At 44.6% G+C, this 15,281-nt stretch overlaps 1 protein-coding gene across 1 annotated transcript in view; it reads right to left on the bottom strand.

Moving 5' to 3' along the window:
* The window catches only part of herc56.1 (HECT and RLD domain containing E3 ubiquitin protein ligase 56.1), a 100,483-nt gene extending 95,242 nt beyond the window's left edge, over nt 1-5,241 (bottom strand). Inside the window, exons 1-4 of the mRNA XM_052041017.1 lie at nt 4,905-5,241; nt 2,788-2,947; nt 879-952; nt 573-794 (exon numbers count right to left, since the gene is read on the bottom strand). Of these exons, the coding sequence (XP_051896977.1) occupies nt 573-794; nt 879-952; nt 2,788-2,947; nt 4,905-5,136 (688 nt within the window). The 5' untranslated portion in view covers nt 5,137-5,241. The remainder of the gene's footprint in view (nt 1-572; nt 795-878; nt 953-2,787; nt 2,948-4,904) is intronic.
* Between the last annotated feature and the right edge of the window lie 10,040 nt (nt 5,242-15,281).

Genomic DNA, 15,281 nt, shown 5'->3' on the forward strand with positions numbered 1-15,281 from the left:
CCAGCATAGCATGCCCACAACTTCCTAACCCGTACATCTTTGGAATGTGGGAGGAAACTGGAGCACCCAGAGGAAACCCACACAGACACAGGGAAAACATACAAACTCTTTACAGACAGTAGCCAGATTTGAACCTGGGTCGCTGGCGCTGTAATCGCGTTACGCTAACCTCTACACATACTACACTTCGTCCTGGCCCTGGAACCTTGCAAGTATTCTGGTTGGTGGAGTTTGAAGGCAAGTTACATTCTTTGAACACTTAGAATTTGGGATGTCAGACAAAGTGGAATAGTTGGAACATTCCTCCTCTACGCGGTTCAGTCTAGGCTGCATCTGCTGCATTCACAAGTTTGGTCCCACCAGGTGAAGTTCCACTAACCTGGTACCAGGAAAGGAGGAATGCTGATCCCTTTCTCTCCTTTATCCTTGCATACAGGGAGACTGAAGTTCTATTGACTTCTATTTCTTCCACACACAAATTCAAAGTGGCAGCCCTACTGTTCATAAAGTCCATTCTGTTATCATTCATGCTTTGCTGGATCTGCAAAAAAACCATTCTAATGTGTTCTTACCTTCCCTGTCCTTGAGCCCCAGTTGTCCATGATTATTTCTTCCCCATCCATACACTGCCCCTGATAGAGAAAGGGCAAAGCTGTGGCTTTCCCCAGCAGCAATCTGAGCCACTGGTATCCCAGTCAGACTTCTCACTCTCTGTGGATGTTGCTGCTTTTCCAAGTCTTTTCCATTTCCCAGTTGCCCGTAAGTGTTCTGTCCCCAAGAATAGACAGTCCCATCTAAAGAGATTGAACAAAGTTTTCATTTGGAAATTCCAAGAACAGACAAGATAATAAACAACTATGCAGGTAATAATATGTTACCTCGAGAAAGAGCCAGTGAATGGTAGTGGCCACATCTAATCTGCACAGTAGGAACTTCAAGATGATTCACTTTCCTGCAAGTGAAAGACAAACATTTTTTCCAACTCTCCGATAAAATGAGTGTGCATGTGCATGTGCGCGTGTGTGCACATGATAGATTCCATCAATTAAGGGTAGTGGAAGAATCAGATTTAATAATACACCCGGGATCATAAAAGCTGATGTTTCAAGGGCTCGGCTGGCTTTACAGGAGAAAGCAGTCTTCACTTATTCCAGTTCTGACTGTTTACCACCACTAAGCTGAGATTTATTAATGGTCAGCAGTAAGTCTTGTGCTGCCATTTCTTATCTCCACAGATGTGCAGTGGTTAGATGAAAAAGAAAACAGGAGCTATTTGGTTTTTACCATTCTGCCAGTTGTGGACACAGCTCAGCTCATTACAGAAACCAGCCTCCCCTCCATGGAGCCTGTCTACACTTTTCGCTATCTCAGTAAAGCAGCCAACATAATACAAGATCCCACCCACCTCGAACATTCTCTCTTCTCCCCCCTCCCATCAGGCAGAAGATGCAAAATTCTGAAAGCACGTACCACCAGGCTCAAGGACAGCTTCTATCCTGCTGTTATGACTATTGAACGGTCCCTAGTATGATAAGATTGACTCCTGACCTCATGAACTACCTTGTCATGGCTTTGCACCTTATTGCCTGCCTGCACTAGACTTTCTCTGTACCTTTAACACTTTATTCTGGATTTTGTTATGGTTTTTGCCCTGCACTACCTCAATGCACTGATGTGATGAAATGATCTGTATGGATGGTATGCAAAACAAGGTTATTCACTGTACCTTGGTACATGTGACAATAATAAACCAATTTACGATCTGTATTTACCAATGATAATGGCTGTCCAACGATTCACTATTAATGAGCCTGCAACACATACAGACATAATGCAAGGAAACCCCAAAGATGGAAACCTCTGGATACATCATTTACAAAACTACCTGTGCCCTCCAAACATGCTACACTTAACACATACTCTGTCTCAGATTAGTCATACATTGGATACATTATCTATAGTTTCTGTTAGAAATTCTACTAACTTGCATATGAATGATTTTCCATTATATCTGAGCGACTCCATTTCATTTCTTGAACAGATGCTCAGAGACTAGATCTGAACTTAAATCCCGAACTAGTGCTCTTTCCAAGGGCCACTTTTGGCCTGGACCTTGTGACTGGGAAGCAAGGCCCGAAATGCCAGCCTCCATATAGGAAGACTGACTGATTCACCATCCAGTACCAACCTGATATCACCAAGTTTCACAGAGGGAAGATTATTAACTGCTCAGTGATGTGGGAATTATAAAATACCACTTGAAATATCAGCATTATTATTTAGTGATGGAATATAAGACGTTTATTTATTAGTCACATGTACATCGAAACACACAATGAAATGCATCTTTTTGCATTACTGAGAACGTGCTGGGGGCAGCCCGCAAGTGTCGCCACTCTTCCGGCACCAACATAACATGCCCACAGCTCCTAATCCGTACGTCCTTGGAATGTGGGAGGAAACTGGAGCACCCGGGGGAAACCCAAGCAGACATGGGAGAACGTACAAACTCCTTATAGACAGCGGCGGGAATTGAACCCGGGTTGCTGGCGCTGTAATAGTGTTACGCTAACCGCTACACTACCATGCTGAATACGCAAACTTGACCATACTACATCAGATTAAATATGTGGTAATATGGGCACTTAGGATATCCAAAGAACTATGATATAATACAAGAGATATTTAATTGGTGCAAAGTGATAACACACATCAGGAGGCCATCTAACGTTTGGCTAGCATGGAGCAAGTGCCATTCACATTGCCTTTGGGTAGTAGAGTCAATACCTTGGTTGAGAAACAGCGGTTGGGTATTCCCCTCTACCCAGTTGACCATAGGTTCCAGCTCCCCAGGCAAAGACAGATCCATTTTCACAAAGAGCCAATGTATGGTGCTTTCCACAGGCCACATTGACAATTGTCTCTGTATTCAGAGCCATTACCTCATCTGTAAAATAACAGCACATGCAAACATTATTCACTACGAAAATTACATTGACTGTGGAACAAAGAACAAATTAAAATCAAACTGACATAATTTGGTAGCTGTGCAACTGGGATTGGATTAGTTCCAAATTTCACACATGCCTGCTGCCTTCTCAACAATGGGCACTTGCTCCAAGTCAAGTCTGTGTTAGCTGTGACTTAGTTGGTAGTACTCTAAGACAGAAGGTTACTGGTTGCTCCAGAGACTTAATTAATTCCATATTCTCTGCTTTCATTGCCTCTCGAGGCAGGCCAACCCATGTTTTACATGCATTGTTAGATTCCCCTTTCATGCCTTTAAAATGAAAAATATTTGTGATGCTGCTGTTCACAGTGAGACCTCTTCAGCTGGAGAGCCATATAATATGCACTAAAATCTCCTTTTGTCAAGGTTCAGTGTGCACGATGTCATTGACGTGTCCATTACAATCGGTGAGGAAACCGAAGCACTGGGTGGGGAAGGGACTGCGCTGGCTGAATGGAAGCTTTATCCATCAAAGAGAGAATATAACCCACACCACCAGGTTCATGAACAGCTATTTTTTACAACTATCAGATTCTTAAACCAACCTGCACAACTCTAACCCTACCACAGCAATAGAACACTACAGACCATCTTGGACTAGTTTCTGATTGTATCTTTTGCACTAATGTCTTGTTTTTGTACAGTCTTTTTCTCTCTCTCTCTTTGCTGTCTTGTATAATTTATGTATAATTTATATTCTGTGTGTTGTCTGTACTTATGTGCCTGTGATGCTGCTGCAAGTTTTTCATTGTACCTGTACCTCACCGTACTTGTGCACATGACGATAAACTTGACTTAGAGTCAGAGAGTTATAGAGTCATAGTCTTACAGCATGGAAACAGACCCTTCAGCCCAACTCATCCATGTGACTGTGTTGCCCAGTTGGCCAGTCCCATTTGCCCGCGTTTGGCCCATATCCCTCTAAACTACTCCTATCCACGTACTTATCTAAATGTGCCCGCCTCAACCACTGTTTCTGGTAGCTCATTCCAAATACGTACCATCCTCTGCGTGAAGAAGTTGCCCCTGATGTCCCTTTCAAATCTCTTGCCTCTGATCTTAAACCTATGCCCTTGTTTTTAGCAGCCCCTTCCCCCCCCCCCCACCCCTCCTCCCCCCGGAAAAAGACTCTGACTTGACTTGAACTTCCAGTTGAACACTAGGATAGTTGAGGCGAACTGGAAGGAAATGTTGAGTGAACACACCAAAGTGTGGGGATAGCATCTGATGGCATTAGATGGGGTGGGATGACCATTCCCGTGGTCCGTGGTGAGAAGTGAAAGGCGGAGGATGACAGTTACAGAGGATCCCGGGTGTGACTGGATGGTACAGCTGGAAGCTCGCTTCAAGTAAACACCGTGAAGATCGTTTGACGCACGCTGGAAATCGAAACTATTGTGCATGAAGTCACTGTAAGCGATAAGAGAGAAACGAAACTTCTGTTTTCACCGCGTCGTTCAGGCTGGGTAGAGAGGATAGAGGCGGTCTGCAAGATTAAAACAAAACAGTGCATTAAATTACCAATGCAGTTTCTTTGCATTAAATTAAATTGTCATTGGGTTACACCGGGAGTCTCCACCTTGGAAAGATGTTCAACATCGGAAAAATAAAACAGATGCTGGAAATCTGAAATAAAAAACAGAAAATGCTGGAAAAACTCAGCAGGTCAGACAGCATCTGTAGATGGGGATACAGTCAAGGGTTTGGGTCTGCGACCCTTCGTCAGAACTGGGGAAGGGAGAGGTTTGAGTTAGTAAAGCATCTGTTGGGACTGAAAGTACATAAACTCCATTGGGAGGTCGGGGTCTCTCGCCTCACTGTCCACTCTGGATCTCATTGTCCAGTGTGTTTGGTTGGCACTGCACACTGCGCTAGGCTCAGTTTGAATGCTTACCCAAGGCAGACGTGCCCGTTTTCCTCCCGAGTTGCCCGCTATCGTTCTTCCCGAAGCTATACACGGTGCCGTCGGTCAGTAGGAACACCGAGTGCTCTGCCCCGCATGAAACTTCTTTCACCGGCCGGTCCCGCAGACATTGGATCTCACGCGGCGCTGCAATGAGTCCGCGTTCCCCCTTGTCCAACAAGGGTACCTGGACAGGCACACCGTCTCCCCAGCAGAACAGCATCGTGTGTCCCGAGCTCTGCTAACTCCCGGCGTGTTATCTCTATCTCCGCCTCAGGGAATGCGCTGGGAAACAGGGATCTAGTCAAGGAACTAGTCTCATTATCAGACGTACCGGACTTGACTCCACGTCTCCGCCTTACTATATGTCAGCAGCCCCTCCCACTGTGGCGAAACGTCCCAAAGGAACGCTCGCAATTTGACGCAACGCAGGGCACTTGGTCTGAGAGTGAACTCTGAAGGAGTATGCTGGAGGTAGAGAGAGCAGGGCGGGGAGTGTGTTGCTTAGGGTTTTGGCGGCTGTGGGCACCGTCGCAATTAAAATCAGGGTGGAGCAAGAGGTCAGCATTGGATCCTTCACACGCTGGGCAATAATCATTCACCACATGAATTCATTTGGGACCATCTGAGACCAGTTTGCGTTTCACAACTTCAGGTTGCCCTCCTTGGGGTTAAGATGACTTGACCATAGAATATAGAACAGTACGAACAGGCCCTTCGGCCCAGCATGTCTGTGCTGACCATGATGCCGATCTAAACTAATCTGATCTGTCTGCACATGGTCTATGTCCCTCCATTCCCCGCCTGTTCAAAGGTTGCCATCCTGTCTGCTTCCACCACATTCCAGACAGCTACCACCCTCTGCCAAAATCTTGCCTTGTAAATCTCCTTTAAAACTTCTTCCTCTTACCTTAAACCTACGCCCTCTAGTATTTGACACTTCCACTCTGGGAAAAAAGACTCTGCTATCTACCCTATCTATGCCTCTCATAATTATATACACTTCTATCAGGCCTGCCCCTCTGACGCTCTAGAGAGAATGATCCAAATTTGTCTAACATCTCCTTATTGCTGATACTCTCCAATCTAGGCAGCATCCCGGTGAACCTCTTCTGCAGCCCCTCCAAAGCCTCCACATCCTTCCTGCAGTGTGGCCACCAGAACTGCACACAATAGTCTAAATATGGCATAGTCAAAACTTTATACAGCTGCAACATGACCTCCTGACTTTTCTACTTGTTGTCCTGACCGATGAAGGCAAGTGTGTGGCACACCTTCTTTACCACCCTATCCACTTGTGTTGCCACTTTCAGGGAGCTATGGACTTGGTATTGGTATTGGTTTATTATTGTCGCGTACCGAGGTACAGTGAAAAACTTGTCTTGCATACCGATCGTACAGATCAATTCATTACACAGTGCATTGAGGTAGTACAGGGTAAAAACAATAACAGAGTACAGAGTAAAGTGTCGCAACTACAGGGAAGTGCATTGCAGGTAGACGATAAGGTGCAAGGTCATAACAAGGTAGATTGTGAGGTCAAGAGTCCATCTCATCATATAAGGGAACTGTTTGATAGTCATCACCATGGGATAGAAGCTGTCCTTGAGCCTGGTGGTAGATGCCCTCAGGCTCCTGTATCTTCTGCCTGATGGGAGAGGGGAGAAGAGAGAATGAACGGGTGGGTGGGGTCTTTGATTATGCTGGCAGCTTCACAAAGGCAGCGAGAGGTATAGACAAGAGTCCATGGAGGGGAGGCTGGTTTCTGTGATGTGCTGGGCTGTGTCCATAACTCTCTGCAGTTTCTTGCGGTCCTGGGCAGAGCAGTTGCCATACCAAGCCGTAATGCATCCAGATAGGATGCTTTCTATGGTGCATCGATAACTTGTGGACTTGCTTCCACCCTGGGTTCTCAGTTGACCAATGAGTCCAACAGGGGAACTGCAGGATCTTTCATAGATACGGTAAGAAGTCCCTGATAGGGTGGCTAGATAGTTATTGAGATGGTTTGTTCCTTTTGCTGCTTATGCGGGTCCTCTCTGTGCTTCTGGTGGATGTTCATGTGGCACTTTGCAACCAATAGGAAATATTTGAAATGTGGTCAAAATGATGATATGGTAAAAAAGGGCAGTCAATGTGAAAATGGTCAGATAATCTGCCACTGCATGGGGAGCAAGGGAGAGTGCATCCTTGTACTAAGATGGACTTTTTTTTGTTTGTGGTTTTTCTTGTAAAAATTGTGCATAATTTATTTTTTTCTTGTGAATGCTGCTAATGTGATGCTCTGTGCCTGTGATGCTTCTGCATGTTCATTGCACCTGTGCATACGTGTACTTATGCATATGACAATAAACTCGACGTTGACTCTTCTTTCAACAGTGTTGTGGCATCTTTCACATCTGTTTGAGAGGACAGAAGGAGCTGCAGTAATGTTATATCTGGAAGGTAGCTCCTCAGAATGACTGGAGAAGGACTTCAGCCCACAGCCACCTGACTCAGATGTGAGAGCACGACCACTGAGTCATGGCTGATCTATAGGTGAAGTGGGTGGAGCATTAGAGACCACAGTGGGGTTGACAGCACTACGGTATTAAAGCAGAGAGAAAGGAGAGGATGTGTGTGATCAGTAGGGGTCTGTGCAGTTGGTTACAGCCCTCTGATTCTCGTTGATGTGTGTGTGTTTGTGTGTGTCTGTCTGTCTGTTTCTGTGTGTGTGTTTATGTTTTTGTGGGTGTGTTTGTGTGTGTGTTTATGTGTGTGTGTGTGTGTGTTTATGTGTGTGTGTCTTTGTGTGTGTGTTTATGTGTGTGTGTGTGTGTTTGTGTGTGTGTGTGTTTGTGGGGGGGGGGGTGTTTAGGGAAGGTGGGCAATTTTCATTTATATGGGTAATGGGTAAAGGCAACATCCATCAGCAAAGATCCCCACCATCCGGGCCATACAATCTTCTCGCAGCTACCATCGGGCAGGAGGTACAGAAGCCTGAAGTCCCACACCATCAGGTTCAAGAACAGCTACTTCTCCTCAATCATTCAGTTCTTGAACCAACCTGCAAACCCTAATTACCAGAGTTTAGCAACACTATGACCACTGTGATTGTGTTCTTTCTTGTAAAAATTGTGTTTATGTTTAACTCATGTTTGTCTTGTACATGCTGCTTATCTGATGCGATGTGCCTGTGATGCAGCTGCAAGTAGGTTTTTCATTGCACCTGTGCACACATGTACTTGTGCATATGACAATAAACTTGACGTTCACTTTGTATATCAGACAATCAAGTGACATCAGTCCCGACCAGTACTTCCCTTCATAACCTCCCCACATCCCGACATGCACTCCCTGGACGGAATTTCCGTGAACAGAACGAACAATCTGGAACCCAAAAACAATGGACAGCAATCACAATCTCCAATTTTCTTTCACCTTTGAGAGGGAAAACTACCAATTATGTGTGTGTGTGATTGTGTGTAAGGTAGTGAGTCCACCACACTGGATCTAAAATTATCATAGTTTAATATCTTTAGCCAGAGGGTAGTGAATTTATGGAATTCTTTGCCACGTACAGCAGTGGAGGCCCGATCATTGGAGGCATTTAAGGAGGAGATAGATAGGTATCTAATTAGTCAAGGTATCAAGGGATATGGGGATAAGGCCGGGAAATTGGGGCTAGAAAGGAATAGCTTTTTTTCTTTTTCTTTTTTTTTCTTTTTCTTTAGCTCATGGAGCAGACTCGATGGGCCGAATGACCTACTTCTGATCCCTTGTCTTGTGATCTTAACAAATGGAAAGGAATGCACTTTATTCCTTTATCAGTTTTGGTATCTTTGGAGGTATGGATTGGAAAAGACCTTTATCAGAGTGATATTAGGATGTTACCCTAAATAGGTGCAACTTTTTTACATCACTTTCCACTAGTATATCCCACTCAGACATAAGCGAATAATCTTCGTCTGTAAAAATATTGTTGTGTTGCTTTGTTAATCATTTGCTTATTTATTGTTCAATAAATTTACTTCATTATATAAATGTGAAACAAAGGCTGAGGTGATGGCCCAAAATCTGAAGTGAGATTGAGTGATTAATAGAAGACTTGCTGTACTTGAGACTTGTCATCTTCAAAGCAAAGATTGGATCTTCCAGAAATTTGGGGGATGAGATCCAGGATAGGAGTGATTCCAGATGTGGGATCTGTAATTAAGCAAAAGAAACAGAAAATATAATAGCATTGTATCTTTTTTTGCAGGATAAACTGTCAAATACTGGAGGACATGCACTTAAGGTGAGAGGGGGATAGTTTCAAAGAAATGTGCGGGGCAAGTATTTTACACAGAGAGTGGTGGGTTCCTGGAATGGGATGCTGGGGTAGGGGTGGAAGCAGATACGATAGTGGCGTTTAAGAGGCCCTTAGACAGACACATGAGTATGCAGGGAATAGAGGGATATGGATCCTGTGCAGGCAGAAGAGGTTTAGTTTAATTTGCATTTTCAGCACAGATATTGTGGGCTGAAGGGCCTGTTCCAGTGCTGTCCTGTTCTATGTTCTGTATTCTATTATCCTGTCACAACTGATGGATTACCACCCTATTTAAATGTGCCCAGTGCCTGCAAATATGGAGCAGAGAGCAATAGGCCATTCATTATAGCTAAAGGTGCCTTCCTTGCTTGTCTTAAAGGCATCATTTTATAGCCTGCCAATTTTGTTATGTACTTTTTGAAACTTAAGGCACTGCAAAATTTGGCTTTTACCAGCTCAAGTGAATAGTTAAGGAAGTGCTGTTGCACTCTGATTATTTTACTGGATGAGTACATGGAACATAGAACATTACAGCACAGAACAGGCCCTTCGGCCCACAATGTTGTGCCGATGCTTTATCCTGCACTAAGATCTATCTAACCCTTCCCTCTCACATAGCCCTCCATTTCTCTATCATTCATGTGTCTATCTAAGAGTCTCTTAAATGTCCCTAATGTATCTGCCCCCAAAACCTCTGCCGGCAATGTGTTCCACCCACCCACCACTCTCTGTGTAAAAAACTTACCTCTGACATCCCCCTTATACCTTCCTCCAATCACCTTAAAACGATGTCCCCTCGCGTTAGCCATTTTCGCCCTGGGAAAAAGTCTCTGACTGTCCACTCATTCTATGCCTCTTATCATCTTGTACACCTCTATCAAGTCACCTCTCATCCTCCTTCTCTCCAGAGAAAAGCCCTAGCTCGCTCAACCTATCCTCATAAGACATGCTCTCCAATCCGGGCAGCATCCTGGTAAATCTCCTCTGCACCCTCTCTAAAGCTTCCACGTCCTTCCTATAATGAAGCAACCATAACTGAACACAATACTCCAAGTGTGGTCTAACAAAGAGCAGGGGTCCCAGAACAGATCCCTGAGGAACACCACTGGTCACTGACCTCCAGGCAGAATACACTCCATCTACCACCACCCTCTGTGTCCTATGAGCGAGTCAATTCTGAATCCACACTGTCAAGTTTCCCTGCATCCCATGCCTCCTGACTTTCTGAATGAGCCTTCCATGAGGAACCTTATCAAATGCCTTACTAAAATCCATGTACACCACATCCACTGCTCTACCTTCATCAATGTGCTTTGTCACATACTCAGAGAATTCAATCAGGCTCGTGAGGCATGACCTGACCCTTACAAAGCCATGCTGACTGTCTCTAATCAGCCTATGCTTCTCCAAGTGCCCATAAATCCTGCGTCTAAGAATCTTCTCCAGTAATTTGCCCACCACTAAAGTAAGACTCACTGGTCTGTAATTCCCAGGGTTATCCCTACTCCCTTTCTTAAACAAAGGAACAACATTTGCCACCCTCCAATCATCTGGCACTACTCCTGTGGCCAGTGAGTTCGCAAAGATCACTGCCAAAGGCACAGCAATCTCTTCCCTCGCTTCCCCTAATAACCTTGGATATATCCTGGCAGGCTCTGGTGACTTATCTATCCTAATGTTTTTCAAAAGTTCCAGCATAACCTTTTTCCTCACATCAACATGCCCTAGCATGCCTGTTGTACGCCATGTTCACGAGAGTCAAGGTCCCTCTCACTGGTGAACACTGATGCAAAGTATTCATTAAGGACCTCCCCTACCTCTTCCGACTCCAGGCACATGTTTCCTCTTTTATCCCTGATCGGTCCTACCCTCACTCCAGTCATCCTCTTATTCTTCACATATGTGTAGAATGCCTTGGGGTTTTCCTTGATCCTACTCACTAAGGAATTCTCATGCCCCCTTCTAGCTCTCCTAAGTCCATTCTTAAGCTCCCTCCTGGCTACCTTGTAACTCTCCAGAGCCCTGTCTAATCCATGCTTTCTAAACCTCAGGTAAGCTTCTTTCTTCCTCTTGACAAGATATTCTACGTCTCTTGTCAACCACAGTTCCTTCACTCTACCATCCTTACCCTGCCTCAATGGGACAAACCTATCCAGACAGCTATGATAACAGAGAGCAGTAAATTTAAATCTTGCCATGACATTTTGAGAACATAAATTCATTTCTTAAAATTTAGTATCAGCAAAAGTGTTCCGATTAGATATGAGATTGTAAGGAAATTCTGCCTGTTTCACTACTATCATTTCCTGAGGGATATTTGCCATCATATTGGGCCTGGTCTATAGGTATTGGAGGAATATGAGACCTGTTTGAGATATTTTGAGGAATTAGGCTTCGTAAGAGTTATGATTCTAAAGCCACTGTTTGATAAAACTTTTGTGAGGTCAGGTACTGGTTCACAAGCAGCCTTGTTTATGCACAAAGTAACCTGACCATTATTGATAAAAGAAAGAACAGGGAGAGACAGAGAGCTCTCTGAGATCTTAAAATTCACCTTTTTTAATGTCTGTAGATATGTCTAAACATTTGCAAGCTATTAAAAAAAACAGTTCAAAGTCAAAGTTGAGTTTATTGTCATATGCACCAAGCACATGGCTGTGTGGGAGAAGACAGAGAGTGGTAGTGGATGATTGTTTCTCAGACTGGAGGCCTGTGACTAGTGGTGTGCCTCAGGGATCTGTGCTGGGTCCATTGTTGTTTGTTGTCTATATCAATAATCTAGATGATAATGTGGTAAATTGGATCAGCAAGTTTGCTGATGACACTAAGATTGGAGGCATTGTAGACAGCGAGGAAGGCTTTCAAAGCTTGCAGAGGGATTTGGACCAATTGGAAAAATGGGCCAGAAAATGGCAGATGGAATTTAATGCAGACAAGTCTGAGGTATTGCATTTTGGAAGGACAAATCAAGGCAGGACATACACAGTAAATGGCAGGGCACTGAGGAGTGCAGAGGAACAAAGGGATCTGGGAGTTTAGATACATAATTCCCTGAAAGTCGCGTCACAGGTAGACAGGGTTGTAAAGAAGGCATTTGGCATCCTGGCATTCATAAATCAAAGTATTGAGTATAGGAGTTTGGATGTTATGGTGAGGTTGTATAGGACATTGGTGAGGCCAAATTTGGAGTATTGTGTGCAGTTCTGGTCACCTAACTATAGGAAGGATATCAGTAAGATTGAAAGAGTGCAGAGGAGATTTACTGGAATGTTGCCAAGTCTTCAGGAGTTGAGTTACAGGGAAAGATTGAACAGGTTAGGACTTTATTCCTTGGAGCGTAGAAGAATGAGGGGAGACAGACAGGGGAGATAGAGCTTTACAAAATTATGAGGGGTATAGACAGAGTAAATGCGAGTAGGCTCTTTCCACCTAGATTAGGAGAGATAAGTACGAGAGGACATGGCTTTAGGGTGAAAGGGGAAAGGTTTAGGGGGAACATTAGGGGGAACTTCTTCACTCAGAGATTGGTGGGAGTATGGAACGGGCTGCCATCTGACGTGGTAAATGTGGGCTCACTCTTAAGTTTTAAGAATAAATTGGATCGATACATGGACGGGAGAGGTCTGGAGGGTTATGGACTGGGTGCAGGTCAATGGGACTAGCGGAATTAAATTTCGGCACAGACTAGAAGGGCTGAATGGCCTGTTTTCTGTGCTGTAGTGTTCTATGGTTCTATGGTATGCACAAGTGCAACGAAAAACTTACTTGCAGCAGCATCACAGGCACATAGCATCATATAAGCAGCATTCACAAGAAAAACATAAACACAATTTTTACAAGAAGGAACACAATTGGAACAAGATAAAACAAAACCAATTTTAGTGCAAAGTGATCAAAATTATATCTCAGTATTACCAAGCTTTACTTAACTGTAATTTAATATTAATTATGCTAGCATCATTAATGTAGTTTTATTCCCCATCTGTCAGAACTAGGAAAACGTATGCTAAAGCATTATTTTGTTTAATCAAAAGTCAGGGTTCAGGAAAAGCTTGTGCTAGAGATAAGAAGTGGACCAGAGACAGCCATGCCCACAACTTGCTGTTCTGAAAAATACTCCAGAAATTGATCACAGAAACTGGATCTGACAGGCAACCCTTGCTGTCCATCCCTAGAAGTCCTGAGAAGGTGATATTGGACTACTTTGAACTGCTGATATCCCTTGGTGCTTCCAAAGTTGAAATTTTAAGGAGCTTATCCCAGTGATAATGAAGGAAGATGAAAAATGTCCAAGGCAGTTTGTTGTCTCTACATTCTGTGGAAGGAAGACCGGAATTAACAAAACACTATTTGATGTGAAAACTCATTGACCCGAAAAACTAATGTTGTTTCACTCTCATCGATTCTGCTTGACCTGGTCAGTATTTCCAGCATTTTATGATTTTTAAATTAGAATTCTGGAAAAATATTTGTATTTACATTAGGATTTGTTTGGAATGAAAAGAAAATGATCATGTGAGAGTGAACCACATGTACAGCATGTACTATATACAATGCAGTGCCTCGTGTACATACTACTGATGGTGGGGAGGGATGTGCCCGTGATGTATTGGGCTGAGTCCACTACTGTCTGCAGCTTCTTACGTTCCTGTACATCGAATTGCCATACCAGACCATGATGCAACCAGTCAGGGTATTTACAACAGATACTTCTGCTATGGGGAAAAGTTTCTCACTGTCTCTCATCATTTTATATACCTCCATCAGGTCCCCCTTCAGCCTCCTCTGCTCCAAGAAAAACAAACTCAGCCTATTCAGTCTCTCCTCATAACTGAAACATTCCATCCCAGGCAACATCCTGGTGACTCTCCTCTGCACCCTCTCCAGTGATGTCAGGTCCAATCCATAGTGTGGTGACTAGAACTGCACACAATACTCCAGCTATGGCTAACCAAAGTTTTATTAAGTTGTACCATGATCTCCCTGCTCTTAAATGAGTCCAGGCTAATGAAAGCATTTTTTCCCCATAGGATAATGCATTGCTACTGTTCATTGAGGGTATGTGCATTGGAGACACAAGAGACTGCAGATGCTGGAATCTGGAGCAACAAACAATCTGCTGGAAGAACTTAGTGGGTCGAGCAGCAGCTGTGGGAGGGAATGAATTGTCATTTCGGATCAAAACCCCGCATCAGGACTGAGAGTGGAGAGGCGAGTTGGCCAGAATAAAGAGGAGAGTGGTGAGACAGGAGTCCGAGGTGATTGGTGGACTGAGGAGGGGTGTAAGATGACAGGCACGTGGTGCCAGATAGGGGGAGGGGAGCAGGGGTGGAGTTGGGAGACAGTGGCAGGTGAATGATAGATGGAGGCAGACAAAGAGAGAGAGAGGAAAAAAGGGAAAAAAGATGGAGCAAGGTAGGAGGAGGGGAGTGTGATTGGAGACAGCTGCTGGAGGGAGATAAGCAGGAACACGAAGCGCTATCAGTGCAGGAGGAGAGAATGGGAACCATTAGGGGAGAGGTGAATGGCAGTTGGAACCAGATGGGGGAACCTGTATGTGAAGTGGGATGGGGATGAATTTGATTAACAAAACATTGCCTTTACTCAGTGAAGGTGTGCTTCGCTCCTCAAGGCAATGCATTGACACTGCTATTGAAAGTGGGTTAGTGTCTCTTAAAGAGAATGCATTGCTTCTGCTCCTTGGAGTGCAGGCCCCTTTAAGACAACACTTGTTGTTCATTGAAGTGGGTGCATGCCCCTCTAAAACTACTCAGTGCCCCTGCTAATTGAAAGTGGGTGCGTCCTTCAAGCTAATGCATCATGCATTCCCTGCTCATGCAAGGAAGTTGCATGCCCCTTTAACAGAATGCATTGCTCCTGCCCCGATTTTTTTGGGAGGATGCCCCTTTAAGGCCTACGTCTGCCTCTTACATCCGCGTTGCCTGGGCGCCGTGCGGGGAGCGGCGGCTGCGATTGGCGGAGGGAGGCTGTCGATCACGGCGCCAGGCTACCAACCTGGAAGCGAAAAGTTGCCCACGGACCGTCCGAGGAGGGGAGGGGAGGGGGGGGGGGCGAGG

Source organism: Pristis pectinata, chromosome 2 (genome assembly GCF_009764475.1).
Source record: "Pristis pectinata isolate sPriPec2 chromosome 2, sPriPec2.1.pri, whole genome shotgun sequence".
NCBI lineage: Eukaryota > Metazoa > Chordata > Chondrichthyes > Rhinopristiformes > Pristidae > Pristis > Pristis pectinata.